This window comes from Seriola dumerili, unplaced genomic scaffold (genome assembly GCF_002260705.1).
Source record: "Seriola dumerili isolate Sdu_G_001 unplaced genomic scaffold, Sdu_1.0 BDQW01000138.1, whole genome shotgun sequence".
NCBI lineage: Eukaryota > Metazoa > Chordata > Actinopteri > Carangiformes > Carangidae > Seriola > Seriola dumerili.
This window is the reverse complement of record NW_019174393.1, coordinates 5,707,924-5,726,164: the sequence shown is the minus strand read 5'-3', so window position 1 is coordinate 5,726,164 and position 18,241 is coordinate 5,707,924. Positions and strand designations below refer to the sequence as shown.

The following is an 18,241-nucleotide window of genomic DNA, read 5'->3' as shown; positions in this document are numbered from 1 at the left end:
CTTTCCCTCTCTCTACATCTTTACATCTTTATAACTGATTACTCCTTCACATCCCATCTGCTCATGCGAGTGATCAAGAGCTTGTGGAGATCTAACATACTCAGCTGACAGTTTGCACAAGAAGCAAAGGATAAAGAAATAAAAACGACCCAAACATTAAGCCCATGGATTTCAGTCAACACAGGCTGTGTGATCTCTTAACGCTTTTACAAAGTGATTGCATGTGTTTTTTATCATCAGAAACTAGCTTATGGTAAATACTGCAGCAGCATTAGGAGCACATGAGCAGAATAATTTCTTTTAAACCCCAATTTAAAGAGCAAAATTACTCCAAACACATTTTATTTACAGCAACAGCCTTGGGGAGCCTTGTCACAGGGGAAGGGAGGGTTATACTCTGTAAAAAAACATCCATGGTAGCAAGTGATTGAGTTTCACATTAGTCTCCATTTGTTACTTTGCCTATTCAGTAAGAAATACACCAGTGGGGTGAGATAAACTCGACTTCTTTCCAGTGCAGTTTTACTAGGTCATTTAATTCAAAAATTCAGCTTGATTTGCAATGGAAAAAGTTAAACCAAAGCACATGAAATAATAATAAAAAAAAAAAAGTAGTGTAGTGTAGAAGTAATGCCAGAATAACTATCAGTGTTAACAATCTGGATATTCATAATATGTAGTAAAGAATTCAGCCATGCAAGCAGCTCTGTGGGGCTGCACAGCAGTGCTTTGAGTTAAATGCCAGGCAGCAACATGCTAATGTCAGCAACCTGCTAACATGCTTGTAATGACAATGCTAATATGCTGATGTTAAGCAAGTATAATGATTTCCTTGTTCACTATCTTAGACTAGCATGTTGGCATGCCACGCTTTTGGGAATGTTAGTTTTACAGGTGTTTGGTCGGAAAGGAAAGTAGTGGACGGGATGATGACAACAGAAAAATAATGAGGATTTCAGCATTAACTACAGACACCATGTACAATTAAGTCATGTTATTTACTGTTACTTTGTGAAATGTAATAGTAGCGGATAAGCCAGTAAAGCCGAGAGAGTAATTAATTCAACAGTTTGTGAAATGTATGTATAACAGTAGTTCCTTGAAATTTTAATATGAAGGTCTCCAAACATGGATTACTCAGTTTTGTCCACAGAAATCTATGTGAGTAAATTTTATTGCTAGCATAGAATTATGTAACCGTTTGCAAGATAGCAGCGAATCATCTGATCAAATCATCTTTACACAGTATCACGGTGTTTACAAACAACAGTGACATTAAATCCCTTCTTTTGCTGAAACGCCTGAAAGCACCACATTAATATTTTAACAGGAAGGACTATGGCTCTATACCAGACCCTTATTCACACCCTAAACTGCAACAGTTATGTATGTGTTTGTGGGCATGTTAGTCTGAGTGTTTTTCATACAGTGTGCACTGATGAAACAGCCAGCGGGAGCAATAAAATGAACTGAAATGAAATCTAGAGAATTAATTAGGCGCTATAAAATTGAACTCTGATGCTCCTTGATTATGTGTGCTTCAAGCTGAGCGGAGGCCCGCTGGGCACCACATGTGATCCCTCTACACACATTAGTTAACATGCCAAAGATAGGAACATGACAAGAGAGAATGATGGGCTAGAAGGTGAAGTAAGGAATCAAGGGGGAAGAGAAGATGTTCATTTGGTAAAGGACATTTGAAAGCCAAATAAAGGTGAAGCTGTGTGGCTTTAAAGAAGCTATCCATCTTTGGAGGCCATTTTGTCTCTAACTCTTATTTTATTTACAACAGGAAACAGATGTCTTCATCTAGGAAGACATTTGATTCAAGACAATTTTTTGATATTTTGTATAATTATGAAGTCAATTATAAATATCTATGAAATAATTTATTTATTCTTTTATTTATTAAACAAGTATATTGCGTTGTTGCTTTGTTGTATCGTTTATTGTAGTTGGAGAGTCTCATGTGGATGATTTACATCCAAACTTTCAATATATTTCAAGAAATATTATTTTTGAAAAGATATTTCAAAAATAAAAAAATATATAATTTATAGGGTACCTATCTGACTCCTTCAGTGCTTCAGAAAACTAATATTTTATTATCCATCACTACACTAAACAAGCAGTTGAGATGGATATTTTTCAGTGTGTGTTATGTCACACCTCATCTGCTGACTGAAAAAACAACTGCCTTTAATTATCAAGGTGTGAAACGTTCGCGCTGTGCCGGTGCGCATGATACTATCTTCTCAGTGACAGAAGTGAGACGACTAAATTAATCTCAAGTCACTAATGAGTTTGATTTGTTGCTGCATTTACATTTCTGAATGTTGATATGAAGTTATCCATGATCAGTGAAACATTATTAATCTTTTCTGTTGTTGTTACAGAGGTAAGACAGACACTGTATTTCAGGTGCGTACAGCAGCTTAGAATAAAAGGAATGTTGTGCACTTCTGATATGATTATAGTGCTACATCTTTATTGCATATTTCTTTAACACTACACTGGTTGCCCAGGAGATTCTGTCCCTGAAATAATCCTAATGCAGTATTTTTATTAGCTTCCACACAAATATGCATGAGTCATATCTGTATCAGCAGTAGATGATGAACCCACCTCAGCTTCAGGCTGCCTGGACACTGAATTTTAACAGTCTGCTGGATTTGGCTTCTCCCTCTGGATCACCTTAGACACTTTATCCTCCATATGTCAGACCTTCGCTTTAACAATCAAACGATCGATTAAATGGTTTAGGTGATGTCCAATTCCTATGTGACTTGTGATAAAAATGGAGCATGGCAGTTAGGTTGGAGGAAAACATTGATTCATGTAAGAATTAAGATTCTGAGTTTTTCTGATTTTGAATCAATCACATTACTGTAATAACATTACAGTCTCTCCTTGCCAAATACACTACACCTATTTTCAGGCTCTTACTGCAGTGTATTGTGCATTAATACAGGGGGGGTTTACTTTAGTCCACTGAAATACAAAAACTGGTAGTCAAGAGTTAAGCTAACCAGTCTGTATTAAAGGAAATATTTGACTTAATTATTGACAAAAAGCACTTTTTACTTTTGAAAAAGTTCATGTAACTGCTGTAATTTGTCAAAAATATGCTACACTGCAACGACTCGTCGTGTCAGGGCTCAGCATGATCTCTGCACCATGCAGCATTTCTGTCTGTGTAGTGTCTGCGGGAATTAATGTGAACATATTCATGCTCTCGCGTTTCAAGAGTTGCACTTGCTCTAAGACACTTTAACCACTGTGGAAATTTAAAGCCAGCACATTGTTGAAAATTGTCAAAAGTGAGAAAAATTACATGTAATGTCTCTTTTTTTAGACCTTTCACAGTGGCTGCATGTCACCGCTGTATAGCTTGTGTTGTTGTATTCTACTTGTTTTCTCATTCCTCTAGAGCTGCTGGTATGTTTTTGGAAGGGATGGATGAGGAAGTGAAGGGCTTGGAGGTAACACAGACCAAAAACACAATCTTTAACAAGCATGCAGTTGGGGCGACTGCAGAACGTAATATTTCAAAGCTATAATTATGCAATTGCAGAGGTTTGCATGTGTGGTTGCAAGAGACTGCGGTGAACTGTGCATGATACAGCCTTGATACAAATCTTAACATTTCATTATACAAAAATACCCTTTGCACTTTGAAGAAAAAAAAACACTCACACACACTTAGATGAACTTCTGTAACCAGCATACAATGTTTAGATGCACAAACATAATGGGAAACTCAGATACTTCAAACTCCAATCCACTTTAAGAGTGACTGACAAAGGAACAGAAACAAGAGAGAGAGAGGAGAGTAGATGAGATGAAACTGAGAGAAACAATCATAGGGAGAGAAACAGAGGGATGTGTGTGTGTGTGCGTGTGTGCGTGCGTGCGTGCGTGTGTGCGTGTGGGTGGGAAGGTGGGTGGGTGCAGGTGTTTAAGCTACTTGTGGGTGGATACTGTGATGTTCAATAATGCATCAGGTGCCTCTGCAACACATTCATTAGTGTGTGATCTGTGTTCACTCACCTGTGGGCGGATGACTCTCTCAATGTTCTTCAGGGCCGTGTCGGGGGAGGGGGGTGAGCAGTCTGGAGTGGGGCCCGTTGAGCAGTTGCCATGGTTACTGTGCTCCCCCTCACTCGCCGTTACATGGGACAAGTGACCTTGTAGAGAGAGAGACAGGTAGAGAGAGAAAAGGGAAGTTGGTTTCTTCCTTACAGTATTTGGTTTTGTCACAATAGTGCAGTTACTCCAGCAGATGTGCAGAGGCACGGTAGCAGTTTCCTCAAGCTTTGAGTTTTAATTTCAAAGCATCACTGGAGCAGACAGAGCTGACAAATACAAGGGGTGCCAGGTGATTGCTCAGGTACATCAGTTAGGTTGGTGATGTCACAGGCCTTCATTGCTTGTCAAATTTAACAGCAACAACACAAATTAAACAATGCTCACAAGATTCTGCAAACAACCTCAGTTCTTTGGAGGTTTTTAAAACAGTTTGTAGATCAGTATCATCTACACTGATTTACCTACAACTTCAACATTTCAGTCTTCTTCAAAACAATTGAAGTAGCTGGAGAGCTGTTATTTTTAGTTCCAAAAAAAAACAAAAAAACAACACACAAAGTGAATGCAATATTACTCAAAAGAGCTTGTGCAGCATAATCTGAGTTTTGAAGCCACTGCTCTTTGTAGTCACCCTAATTATCTTTGAAACTTTATCAAAACTTTCCTCAGTCACATTAGTTATGAAGATTAAGGGCTACTATGGAGCTGCACCAGCCAACTAACTTTTATGCTATATTAGCATAAAAATTACTTCTTAGTGCAATTTTGAGGAAAGTGAGACATGAAAAAGAAGGTTCAGCTCAACACCTAATGTGTCGCACAGAATATTTCCACCTAATAGTGCATATGAAATCAAAGAGATGTGTTAGCATAAGAGAGAGGTGAGTGTATTTTGTAAATTGACAAGCCTCGCCAACAACCGCAGCAGGGAAATGTGACGACTGCCCAGTGCAGTTTGATGTTTGTGAGTTTTTCAGACACAGACACACACAAGTGTGTGTAGCTGAGTGCAGATCCGAGTGTTGGAGCTAATTTCCCCAGCGTATGATCATTTAACACAGGGAAGAAAAAAAACAGAAGAAGAAGGAAGAAAGGAGTAAGAAGTGCTGAAGTAGCCCAAATTAAATTTCAGAGGGAGAAAGCATCTGTCTTAATCAGCTGTGGGAGACACAAACACCTTTCCCAAAATATTGTTGTCAGAGGTGCTGACACGCACACACAGAAACACACGCACACCAGTAGCTTTCTGTCAGCTGCCACCTGCCTACATAGATCCTATCAGACGCCAGAATATCATCCAATTATGTGAGACCAAGCGAGGATGGACACACGCACGTACACACACACAAGTACACACACACACGCACGCACGCACGCACGCACGCATACACACAATGACATCAGTAATAGCATAGAGTCATGTGCTTGATTTGGAGGGATTGTGTCTTAAAGACACAGTATCATTGATCAATATATTACATACTGGTCAGAGTGGGGAGAAAGATTATTGCGTCTTCCTTTTTCAGTTTTCTGTTTCCAGTATTTGCTGAGAGTGAACACATCTGTGCATGATTGTCTAAACGTTTTGTTTGATTAATCTCACTCTTTTTGATTCCTGATTATGACACAGTTCCTCTCAGTAATGGATAAGGACATGCTCTCACTCACTCTCTGACAACCCCATTAGAAAAACAGGCTTTTAGAAATAGAATTACTAGGGTACAGAGGACATGATGTCAGTGACCTCAGTGGTAGACTGGGCCCTGGATAGTGGATTTGACATGATTAAATTCATTGGCATTCAATTCCAAGTAAATGTACTACTCACTCTATCCATGCTTAGCTGACATGACACCTCTTCCAACTCTTTTAATTACTTTTTTGATCATCTACTTTTTTGTTGCTGGAGGATCATTACATCTGAAACTCCATAGCCTCGTCTCTTTCCAAACAAAAAGAAAAAAACAAAACAGAACAAAACAAAACAAGATTCAAATTGCTTTGTTCTCTCTCTATTTAGACAACTTGCTCTGAAGCTGATTACAAAAAGGTCCGCCAAATAGCATTTTAAACACAGTTCATTTCCAGACATTTGTTAGACTTGTGCAAGGACTTTGTAAAATAGAATTCTGAATCACTTCTGATAAAATTAATAAAATAAAAATACAAATTAATTCAGAAAAACAGCAGCATCAAAGGTACTTCCTCTTTGTATTAGGAAGCAGTGGGAGTTATTGGAGGTACAATCGTAACCTTGAGAAAACACTTGCAGTAAAAATATACTTGCGAGAGAGAGTAAGAGAGAAAGGACCAAGGTTCGTCCAGGTGGTTGTCACATTTAAAGACACAGCAAACAGTCTATAAACATAATTTAACATAATAAACATAATAAAACCCAACCCCAAAACACTTCATTAAATTTGAGTTTGAATAAATCAACCTTGTATTTAATTTTGAAGGAGATTCCTACTTCACTTTGTGCCATTGTTACACCATCACAAAGCTGCAGTAAAACTGAAAACACCTGCACCTGCTTCAGAATTTCCATCTTCCATCATATATTTATTTTGAATTTCAACAGTCTGGCTGCAGATGTGGAGACACATAATCTCACACACACATTACTCCTTCAGGGAAAGTGACACAGCTTCATAGCGTGCTCTCACATCTGTCAACATATGTTTGTGTGTGTGTCCTCAAGTGTGTGCATGCATGTGCAAATACAGAGAGGTCCTCACTAGACTATACTTAAGGTTGTGCAAGTGCACACAGCTGCAGACAGACACACACAAATAGACACACATCATAAAGAAGCTGCCTGGAGCTGAATCAATGATTAAATGTGGGTGTAAACAGATAAAATAAAAACTGGAAAATTGAGAGAAAGAGAGAAGAAAGGAAGGATGCAACAGAGGGATATATATAGATAGAGATTGAGGTTTTGTCCTATTGAGTAAATAAGCCTGTCAACACTGAGGCTTTGATGATGGATGTGAGATGTGTGTGTGTGTGTGTGTATGTGTATGTGTGTGTGCTTGTGGCTGTGCTCTCTTCAGATCTGCCTTCGGCTCACTCCTGGGAAACACTACCAGTTCTCATTGCCAAAGGGAATATGTGCTTGCGTGTGTGCTTGAGTGCACATATTTAGGTCCATATACATAACACATGCAGGATCATATAAATGTGATAGCTGCAGGGTATTAAACCTGTTTACGTCCATGTGCTCAGGTTCATGTATGTGTGTGAGAGACAGTGATAAATAACCTCTGGGAAAATGTGAAATACTTTAACAGGTTTCAAATGATTCAGATTGTCTTCGCATTCCAATCATATATAGTACAGTATGAGTGTGTTGATGCAAAGCATGACAGAGCCTGGGTTCTCACAAACCTATCTGTGTACATCCAAGGCCAGCTTCACAGCTTGTTACTGTAGGTATGCAGCAGTGTGTACAGGAGGAGTGAGTTAAAGTGAATGCTTGGTGGGAGCAAGTGTTCAAATCAGCAGTCCTCTTCCTACCCGCCTAACAATACAAAAACTGTCGATTTCAGGCGTGTTTTTGCAGTCTGTCAGTTCTGCCTCTGTGCCAAACTGACAAGTAGCATTTCATATGTGTACTGTATCTATGTGTTTATGTGTGTGTAGCTCCTCTCACGTGTTCTCTTCTATGTCAGAGAGGCAAATTACAGCTGAGCTCTTGACAGGATCTCTCAAATTTGATCAAATACTGAGCAAATGTAAAAAAAATCCAACAGATTTTGAAAGTTTAAAAAATTGTTCTGGTACTAAGTAGAGTTTACCTGTTTTTTTGTTTTTTTTTACAGATTTACATCATCAGCAGAAACAAATGGGCTTCGGCTGAGTGCCAGAGACAGAGCAGGGACATTATAAGAGACAGACAGCTGTTGTATTATACATGCCCGCCCCCCCAACAAACCAATTGTCTGCTTTGGTGTATTTTGTATTTTGGTGTAACTGTATTTTGGGGGAAAGTTTTCAAGACTTGAATGGTGATTGTATACATGCCTAACTAGCACTTACTATGCACTGTCGGTGCACTTCGTTACCTGATCTCCATGCACACATGCAGCACTTACGTACTTACACCAAGGTCTCCTACTGCACTATAGCTTAAGTGTCGTCACTTGTAAGTCGCTTTGGATAAAAGCATCTGCAAAATGTAATAATTATTTCCCGGTGACGATTGAAAGCGCAGTTATGATTCTTTCCCCATTCATTTAGATAAGGTCTTGTTAGCCCAAAATAACTGCACAGGGGCATTTCCAAGATGGCTGCAGAGTGGTGAGATTTTGTTTTGTTCATGGGTTTTGTTAATAAAAGAGAAAAATATAAAATAACACCAGAATACAGACAATGAAAATAAAACAAAGCTGAAACAAACTAAAAGTGTACAAGCATCTTGAAAGCTAACAAACCAAACTAAACTTGCGCGAGAGTGAGCATGTGCAAACCGTTCAACACTGATTTCCTCTGGCTGTCAAAGAGGAAGACACTCCATTGCCTCTCTTACAACAAGTCAGTGGGCCTCGACCCTTTTAATGGCAAAGCCCTAGAGTTACTACTTGCTGCCATTAGCCACTCTCAGCCTCCAGCACCAACCTAAGTGGGATAAATGGGGCGAAACATGGCAACATCACTACTTTATCCACTAGAGAGACCTGAGGATGGATTGTGGTCATGATGCAGTATCAAGAATTACAAATTCCTATACATTGCAAACCTACAGTCAAAAGAAAAAAAGAAAACAAACCAACGTCCAGTAAGTAACGTTGAAAAAGAAAGGTCACTGATACTTGAGGGAAAATATAAAGGACTTCTGAAATGTTATAGAGGACACACACATGCACGAACACACACGCAGAGACACACAGATGTGCACTTTCATGTTGCACACGTCAGCAGTGGCTTGTTTACCAGCTGAAGACAAGTGTGTGTTTATCTCGGGAGGAGTCCGTCTGATAGCAGAAAAGAAGCACTTCAACTCTAACCGCTTGGCAATGGTCTTCGCTCTGTCTGCTCCATACGTGACTGGAGGCTATGAGGCTTCGCTCCCTGTCTCCCCATCTCCAGGATCACACCTCACCTGTAATGTTTCTTTGTTGCTGCAATCTGGCTGTCAGCACCACAATCCTGTGGTTCTAACCTACTGTGGTAAAACTGATTACAACAGCTGATTATTTTCCAGCACACACCTCAGAGTTATTTATTGAGGATTTTGCTTTTAATAGCAAAAAAATCTGAAATATCCCCCAGTTAAAGTAGCAATCAAATACTGAGCAATGGAGAGAAAAGGTTAAGTTTAAACTGAATATGACAAATGACCACTAAATATATCTGTAACAAAGTGTTGGAAGAAATGGATTCCCTCATTTGAAACAAATTAAACTCCATCAGAAAGGAATCCATCTTCTACAACAAGGATAATCCTGAGCTAATGTACAAAATGACAAAAATGCCTTCGGACTCATTGAGTCGTACGATTTTGCACACAAGGACATGTGGTGCAATGGGATAGCGTGCATAACATTCCCATGTGATCTTCCATGAAAACAGCAGCAACAAAAGTGGGATGATGCCTCTAACAAGTTGCGGCAAATCTCAGACCAACAGTTGTGGGAAGGCAAAAGGAAAAGAATAAAAGTAAAGCTAGCGTTGGACTCAGAGTGCATAGCTCCACCATGGCCAAACAACCCTATACATACACATCTTCTCAAGTATAGCTATCTTTAATCATTGTCTTAAATCCTAACACAAGGCAGCTGTATGGTGTTATTATCAAAAAACAAAAAGTTAAAAAAAAAAACCAAATAAATAATTTGTGTTATTTACCTAATTTGTGTTCACTTGTTTCATTTCAGCTCAGTGTGAGTCTCTACTGCATTTTGCTGTCACTTACAGTCACGTTTCTCTCCTCTCCTCTTCTGTTTCACTGTGTGTGTCATAGCCCCTCCACACACAGCAGAGCAGAGGAGAGAGGTTGACAGTTTGTTATGTTAAGTGCAATGAAAGCTTTCCAGCAAGTGTTATAAATCCCTCTAAAACCAAAGATTGACAGACGTCGACCTTGAACGTCTCAATGTCAGGCCAAAATTTGTTTGTTTTTTTTCAAACACAGTGGTGAAGATGCTAGCAGCCCTGCTTCCGATGGCAGGGAAGCTAGTCCTGAGAGCAGTAGCAGCTCTCCTGCTGGTGCAACTATAGAGAGAAGCCTGTTCACTTACTATTACTTTGCATAAACTCAGAGTCATTGATATTCGTTTTAAACCTTTGTTTCTACTTGATATGTTCTTGACACAGAAAGATTATAAAGTGTATGATGTGTACTAACCTCAGTTTTGTACCATTATATACTTTTTGTTTTTTTGGTATATTTTTATTTTTCCCAATATGTCCTCTGACTACAGAACTGTAAAATGTTGTTGCAACATCAAGACTAATTTAAGTTTCGACTCAACCTAGCAACATCCGATCCAGGTTTAAAACATACTATTAAAACTAGTTAATTTGGAAAAAACATGTAATTATCTTATTCTATTTACACAATATAACCATTAACCACAAGAAGGATTTTTAGAATCATTAGCAGACCAGATGACTTATCGAGAAGGATTATTTTTTGTAGTGTAATGCACCAAGTCTCTCTCTGCTCTTCCCTTTCCTCTTTTCTCTCATCTGAACCCCTCTTTCTCCATGTTTCTTCATCATCATTGCCTTCCTCTCAGAGCCAGATGAAGAGAGACTGACTCACACCCATGTCCAATTAGCCTGAAATGTGACTGGACTTTAAGCAGGAATCCAGGATTTTCCCTCCTTCTGCGTCAGAGATTCACACTCGTGTAAATAGCTTAGCCTGAGACAACCCTCCAACTTCATCGACTGAATGTTTAATCTATCCTCTCTCCATCAGACTCTCTCTCACCTTTCGTTAATGTCTGTCTCTCTGCAACATGACAGTATCCGGAGCCCGTAAGGCATAATGTATTTCTAGTCATTTTTACCTATCACATGGAAATCTATGGAGTTCCTCCTCACTTCTCTCTTTGGCATTTTTTTTCTTGCCTCTTTTGCTCCCTCATTATCTGTTTATGTCTCACTCACTTTAATTTCCATTCTCTCTCTACGTCTCTCTGTCATTTGGCCAGGTAACAGCGCTCAGAGATCTGAGAACAAACACAACACCCACATTGCTTACTTACATCAGTGGAGCAATTTTCTACCAAAAGACACTTTGACATAGAGCAGCTAACCTCCCAGTTCTCTCACACACACACACAGTCTACTGTATATTGACAGTTCAGCTCTCCTTTATCCTACAGCCAATCACAGAGGAGATGTAACAGCCAAACGTGGGACGAGACACGCTTGAACACACACAAAACAAGCCTCTACAGTAGCCTCACACCGCTCCTGTTAGGGGGGGAGGGTTTGATTGGGAAGGAGGGGGGGTGCCACTGGCAAGGCAGTTCCCATGGCAACATACAGGTGACTCACCAGCTGGTGATGCAGTTGCCGTGACAACCTTCAGTGTGTAGCATCGCTATGGGAGCTGAGTGAAAGGGAAGAACACATTGTGGGTGTTTGTTGTCGTGGGAGTCGAAGTATAACGCTGCAGACCAAACAAGTGATGAGCAAACAGAATCGACTCAAAGGTCTGAGGCTGGAGGATTAGCTCACACTGAATCCAACACTGAAAACAGATTTGAAGACAGTGTGGATGGCAGTGAAAAAGTAACTGAATCAGGAATAAAGTGCTGAATAGTAACTTTAGTCAAGAATCCCTATTTACACAGGGGTTTATACATCAGGAAGGTGGAAATTGAAATATTTGACAGTCATCTGTCTGGATGACATTACACCATATTGTCAAATTACAGAACGTGTATGTGAAAGGTGTCACTCATAGTGATGAACTCACAGCTGATGATTACCCGACACCGTGTTTCCCCTCATCTGCATGGAGAGTTTTAGTGTCTTTTAGCACATTGTTTGGTTTTATTGTTATGGTTCAGTCTCACTGCTCTCGGCGTCAGGTAGCTGTTGTTAGCAAATAAAAGCTCTGATAAACCCACCCTACCTGTCCAGTACAAAACTAATTAGTAACTAGCTACAGGTTATATGGTATGCACCTTAACCACTAGGTTGTCGGTTGCCCCAACATATGCAAAATTAAAATCACCCTTCCCTTACTTTCCTTAAAGAAATCAATAGTCCAAATAATGCTACACACATAAATTCAACAATGTATGTATTTCAAATAATGTTGCTCTCACTCTCACCCACATTTTCCACACGTATTTAGTACAATGGAACTTGTGTTTATGTTGAATACAGAATACACTTGGCTTGGTGTCCAGGTTGTTCAAGTCTTACACTGAAGTCGTGATCATCACAAACAATGGGATGTTCATATAGGCTCTTGCTTGTGAACACAGTAAACATGATCACACTGGAAGTCACCATATGTTCCTCTGTCAAATTATTTTAAAGGCCTAAAAGCCCAAAGGCGTGTAGAGACCCACAAGAAATAAATACTTTAAAAAATAATCCAGAAAGTTGAGAGTGAAAGAGCTGTCAGCAACGCTCATTAGTTCAATCTAACAGTATGTTTACTACAACAGCTAAAAAACACAAGTTTGTTGATTGGTTTTGGTCAGTTTTGCATGGTCAACTAACTGGCTAAATGTACATTTTCTGTACCACACGTATCTGTTTTTAATCATTTCAGATTGATGGTAATATTTTCACCCTTTTAAATTCTGTAAAACAAACATAAATCCATTCCTAAGCCATGGAAGAGTACAGCAGTAAACTTGAGTTCATACTTGCTATAGATCATGAAGTACTAGAATGTCTTTCCAAAATGAGGCAATCATTTTGTTAAACAGGTAAAGACTATTGAATTGACTGAGATCTGTCTGACAGAAAAGCTGATTGAGACACAAAATAAATCAATACTGTAGGTGTGAGGTGGTGAATGAAAGCAAAACCCAGTGGTTTTACATCTTCACATGCAGCAGTGATGTAAAGGTGCACTCTTGGACCCCTGTGAGTGTTGGGTGTGGTTACAGATGCAATGAAGCACACCCAGCTAAGTTACTCTTTAAGGACGGATGAGGATGGCATCTGTGTTTTAGAAGGTGAAACTACAGGTGACACACTGACTAAAAGCTGAGTTTGATATTTTGCCTTACCATTGCGGGGACAGGCATTGAGCCGGAGGTTGATATCGAGTGAGCAGGGTTTGCGTGTGACGGCGGTGGTCACAGACTCATACGGGTTGTCTTCGTCCTCTGGAAGGAAAACATCCAGAGATGGTGATGTGACAATCTCTGCGGAACGCTTTGAGTCCTGGGAGAGAGACAGAGGGAAAACAAACAAAGAGAAATGTGAGGGAGATCATCCAGTGACACAGTGGGCACGATTTCATGGCCAAAGTTTAGTTTCCCAAGCATAAATGTGCACATTTAAATTGAAAGACCCCTGCAGGAACTCTTCATTTAGCTAAACACAAACACAACACTAACTATATTATTAATTATATACTGCAGCTATACTGGCAAATTATCCCTTCAAAAAGACCCATACATGATGTATTATGATAATTAATAGTGTTTGGAAAGCAAAGTGAAGAGGCCTCTCACTGAGTGCAGATGCACAATATTATACCAGAGTGTTATTTTGATTTCATGAGCTTCAACAGAGAAGCACAGCAGAACAAAATTCAGCAAAAAAAAAAAAAAAAGCTGAAAAAAAGCTTTTGATGTGGGCTTTCAAATGTGTAGCAAACAGTGTCTATCCAGGGCCAATGGTGTCCATCTTTTGTTCACCTGTTCGCCTGAGGTGCACGATAGGAAACTAAAAGAAAACAACTAAGCACATCAGCTCAGTAATATCTCAGTTCAGCTCAAGGGTATCATTTAAGTCCAAACACATTCACACAGTTCAGTTGTCATGAAAGATTTAGGCCAATGTTCAAAGAAAACACTGAAAATGAAGGGTTGGAAAAAGTTTGAACTTTTCTTTCGTCTTTTCAATCCTGGAGAATTTGTTGTAGAGTCTCTTAACGGTCCCTTTAGGACTTCTGGGTTTTGTTCTCTGTGATCACCGTGATCACCAGGGTTTTGCTGGAGCTTTACTTATAAGAAAAAAAAAAGGGCAGTTCTCAACATTCATCTGCTCTAAAATTGTTGAGACTAGTAAGGATTAGGGATAAATCACAGTGAATCTTATGTTGATTTGCTAGTCAAGTGTCTTTAATGAACAGTAGATTGTAGTGAAATTGCTGCAATTTGTAGAAGAAAGTCAGTCAGGTTTAAAGGTTTTATGTGAAAAATGTGCTGGAAAATATTTACACTGTAAAGTCCTGTTATGCGCTATATTGTACATCATTAAAAATATGAGATACAAAGGCTATATTTCAATTTCATTAACAATCTAACTGATGAAAGAGGTGGCTGCTGTAAAAATCTATCATTTGACAGTGCAATCGCTTCAGGGTCTCATCACATGATGTGAATGAATTTTAGACCAAAGAGCAAAACAGCTGCTGAGAAACAGGGAACAAAAGAGTTTTATTCCCAACATATCCACAACTGAGGTTATGCAAAACTAAGACAAATAGTTCTACTTTTTGTTTAACATTAGAGGACTGCCTCAAGAAAAGATCTGCAAGCAGGTACACTGAGGTCCAAGCACCCGACCAATCGCAGAGCCAGAAGTGGACCAACTCCAGGGGGCCAGCAGCAGCAGAGACTCTCTGAATCAGCTTTGAATAGGCTTTAAAGGGGTTAGTTTTTATGGGCCAAACATTTCATTATCTATCATTTAATGTTCTTTTGATCTCATTCACAAGTGTCTCCTAGTTTAGATATGGTTCTCAGAAAAACAGCAAAAACTGCTTGAGTTTACTTAAAATAGTTTAATGTCTAAGTCCTTTACCTGTTACAGTGATATTGCCCAAGTTGTGGCACATGTCATTACTCATTCATATTAATCTCCAACAGGCCTTATTTTGCTGACTACATGTGTTATTGACTCAGAAGAGGAAACAGGTGCACGGATCTCTCCGGACTCCCAATCCACCAATAACCTCAGCGTGATCCTTAACAACCAACTGTCCTTTCCGGTTCATACAGGAGTCACACTTGATACTGCAGATTTGCTCCCAATAAACTCTGAGGGATCAGACACAGCAGCCTCATTAGGAAGTCTAAACAGTTGCAGGTCGAAGCTCATCTCAGGCTTGACTGCTGCAACTCCATCTTTGTTGTCCATCCTGCATCCTCAATCCACTTACCATCTCCTTCTTTCTCCTGACTTTCTGTCGCTCTTAACTGTCTTGTCATGGCGAAATGAAAATATATAATCTTTAGAAGAGTAAATAATTAATCATCTTTAATCATCTATCCACTTTATGATACAGGTGGGCCTCACCACTCCTCCATCAAGCTCCAGCTATTACCACAGTAAAGGTTACAAATCCCAATACACACACACACACACAAGGAAAAAAAGCTCTTGTTGTTATTCTTGATAATATGTTATTAGACTGTTAATGGGAAGGGTGCTCTTCATTCACTTTTCTTAATTAATGCTGTTTCACTTTTTGTTTGTGTAGCTTATTGTAAGTCGCTCTGAAAAGAGAGTCTGCCAAATGCCTAAATTGTAATTTGCATACTAAATGAAATGCGTCAATGATTTTCACCAAAAGGGACTTGCAGCATCTCTATTTGAAGACAATTAATTCAGAGTAACATGTAATGAAATGTTTCTTTGGAACCTTTATATAACAGACTTCTCTCTGGGCATTTGAGGAGATTTCAGATTGCACTTTGTTGCAGCACTGGTGAAAAGGTTGAGCCCCAAAGGGCTCAAAGAGAGAGCTGAGGACCAAAAGGTCCCTTATCTCCGAGGCAGATGTGTACCCAGAAAGAATGAAAAACAAGAGTGAGTGATGTGAAGCAGGGGAAAAGGTTACAGGGGCGAGTGTCATTTCAGCCAAAGAGACAAAATATTTCTTTCCAGCAACACAGCCTTTGGATGTCTGCCTTTTTCCCACAACACAAGACTCTATCATCATTTCTGAAGTGTCACTTGGCAACCTGCCCCTGGTTGTACCCTTCCTAATGGGATCAGTGGTAAACCTGTCACCATGGCGATGAGTTGTGGGTGTACATATGCCTGCTTTCAACCCCACTCCAAATATATTTCTCAACCCTCTGACTATATCTTTCCCCCCCTTCGCCCTCTCCCAATCCCCTTTACTCATTCAATAGCCATTACTCTTGCTGTCATCATCCACTACTACATTACCCAGACTGCACCAGGCCATCAATCACACACTGAGAACACTCAAAATAGATTAATCATTCTGGCTGATAGAGCAATCAGTCTCTTGATGATTCCTCTCACTTTCACCACACTTTATTAAAGGCCTACAAACTAACACCCCCACCCGCGACCCCGACCCCCACCCTTTCTATCTCCATCAGCACTCAATTAGACTGCCATTACAAGCTAATGGAGATCCAGTCAGTCTTTTCTGCCTTCACTCTGCAGGTGGCCTGGCCTCGACTGACACTGATTTGACGTGACAGCCTGGTTAGCTGCAGATTTCACTCACAGACCTGAAGGAAAGGCTGAGAGCTCTCTGATAGAGGCATAAAGAGATGCTGTTCACTGCTGCTTTCAGGGTCATAAAAACTCTGCTGCAAATTATTAACTCATCTGACAGCTCAGATTAAATGTGCAATGAATCATCTTCACATTAATTTTGAGACTTTAGCATAATTGTGATAAAACAGCAAGACGTAGGAAAAGCTGGTAGTCTCTACAAGTCACTACACTGCATTTCACACTGTGTTTACATGCACTTAAATAACACGGTTTCTCGGATTTCAGCAGGAAGATGATTTCTTAAATGTGATGTAAACCAGAAACCTGGATTATAGTGGATAAATGAGATCAATATTGGTTGGCAATGTTGGTTGGTTGGTTGGTCGGTCCAGACTGATATATCTCAACTACTGGATTGCCAGCAACAAGGTTTTACAGGACCTGATTTCTCATGAGAGACCTGGTTTCTTGTGTGAGCTTACTCACAGTGTGTGTTACCAGGAAATGGCTTCATGGCACGAAGCTGGAAGAGGGTGCAGTTCTTTAGAAAAAAATCAGGTTCAGGCAGTTACTGGAAGTGAAAGTATATTGAAATGGAAGCACAGACAAGTGGAACCATTGTCTTTGCAAGAGGAAGTGACAAGGATAATGGGAAATGCAGCCCAGATTGGCAATAAAATGTCAGCACTATCATATCATATCAAAGAAAAATGTGAGATTGAGGCTACCAATCATTTCAACCACCCTCTCATTTGTTTACAGTAATTACAGAGATGTCATGAATTAACAATGAATTTCCGAAGTTTTGAAGTGCCACAGGTAGAGTAGCCTCATTAATAGATGCACTGAGGAAAACATATGAGGAAAGCTCAGAGACAAAATGCAGTCAGGAAAGAGATTCCTCTGCAATGTCTACAGGGAGAAAAAAAAATTATGGTTAAAAAGAGTGAGGGGAAAAGAGATAAAAAGCAGGAAACGATTCAGAAATGTGTCTGAAATTATCTTTAAAAGAACCAAGAGATGAGGAATCACTCGTAGCGTGTACTGTAAATTAATTTCTCACTCTAGTTCCTTGTGCTCTTGCCATTTTTCCCTTCCCTTTATCACTACTACTACCTCTTATCTCTCTCCTTCACCTCTACATCATCTTGCATTATTTCTGTTACTCTAAATCTGTAGCTTCCACCCAAACAGCTTAGGAAGAAACAGAAAGAGTGAAAGAGTGAGGCCAAATCTGACAGGCGTAACAAAAACCATTGCCTGGCATAAAGACAGAGGCAGAGAGAGAAAAAGGAAGGGAGAAGAAAACACAGGTAGACTAAAGGATGCCAGGATCCAACTCAACACTTACTTTGTAGTTTGTGTCAGCGAATCCCAAGGAGACGAGCACGAGACAGACAGACAGAGCGGGAAGAGGAAAATGAGTTCGCGCTGAGGAAGGGAAGTAGAGGAAGTGGGAGTGCAGGGCAGTTTAGAGCAGAGATATCCTCACACACACAAAATAGGAAAGACAAAC

General features: G+C 39.8%; 1 protein-coding gene across 1 annotated transcript in view; it reads right to left on the bottom strand.

Moving 5' to 3' along the window:
* Positions 1-18,241, bottom strand: part of anks1b (ankyrin repeat and sterile alpha motif domain containing 1B) — a 228,075-nt gene that overhangs the window by 109,447 nt on the left and 100,387 nt on the right. Inside the window, exons 12-14 of the mRNA XM_022749064.1 lie at positions 16,285-16,293; positions 13,302-13,458; positions 4,051-4,187 (exon numbers count right to left, since the gene is read on the bottom strand). Coding sequence (XP_022604785.1) covers positions 4,051-4,187; positions 13,302-13,458; positions 16,285-16,293 — 303 coding nt within the window. The remainder of the gene's footprint in view (positions 1-4,050; positions 4,188-13,301; positions 13,459-16,284; positions 16,294-18,241) is intronic.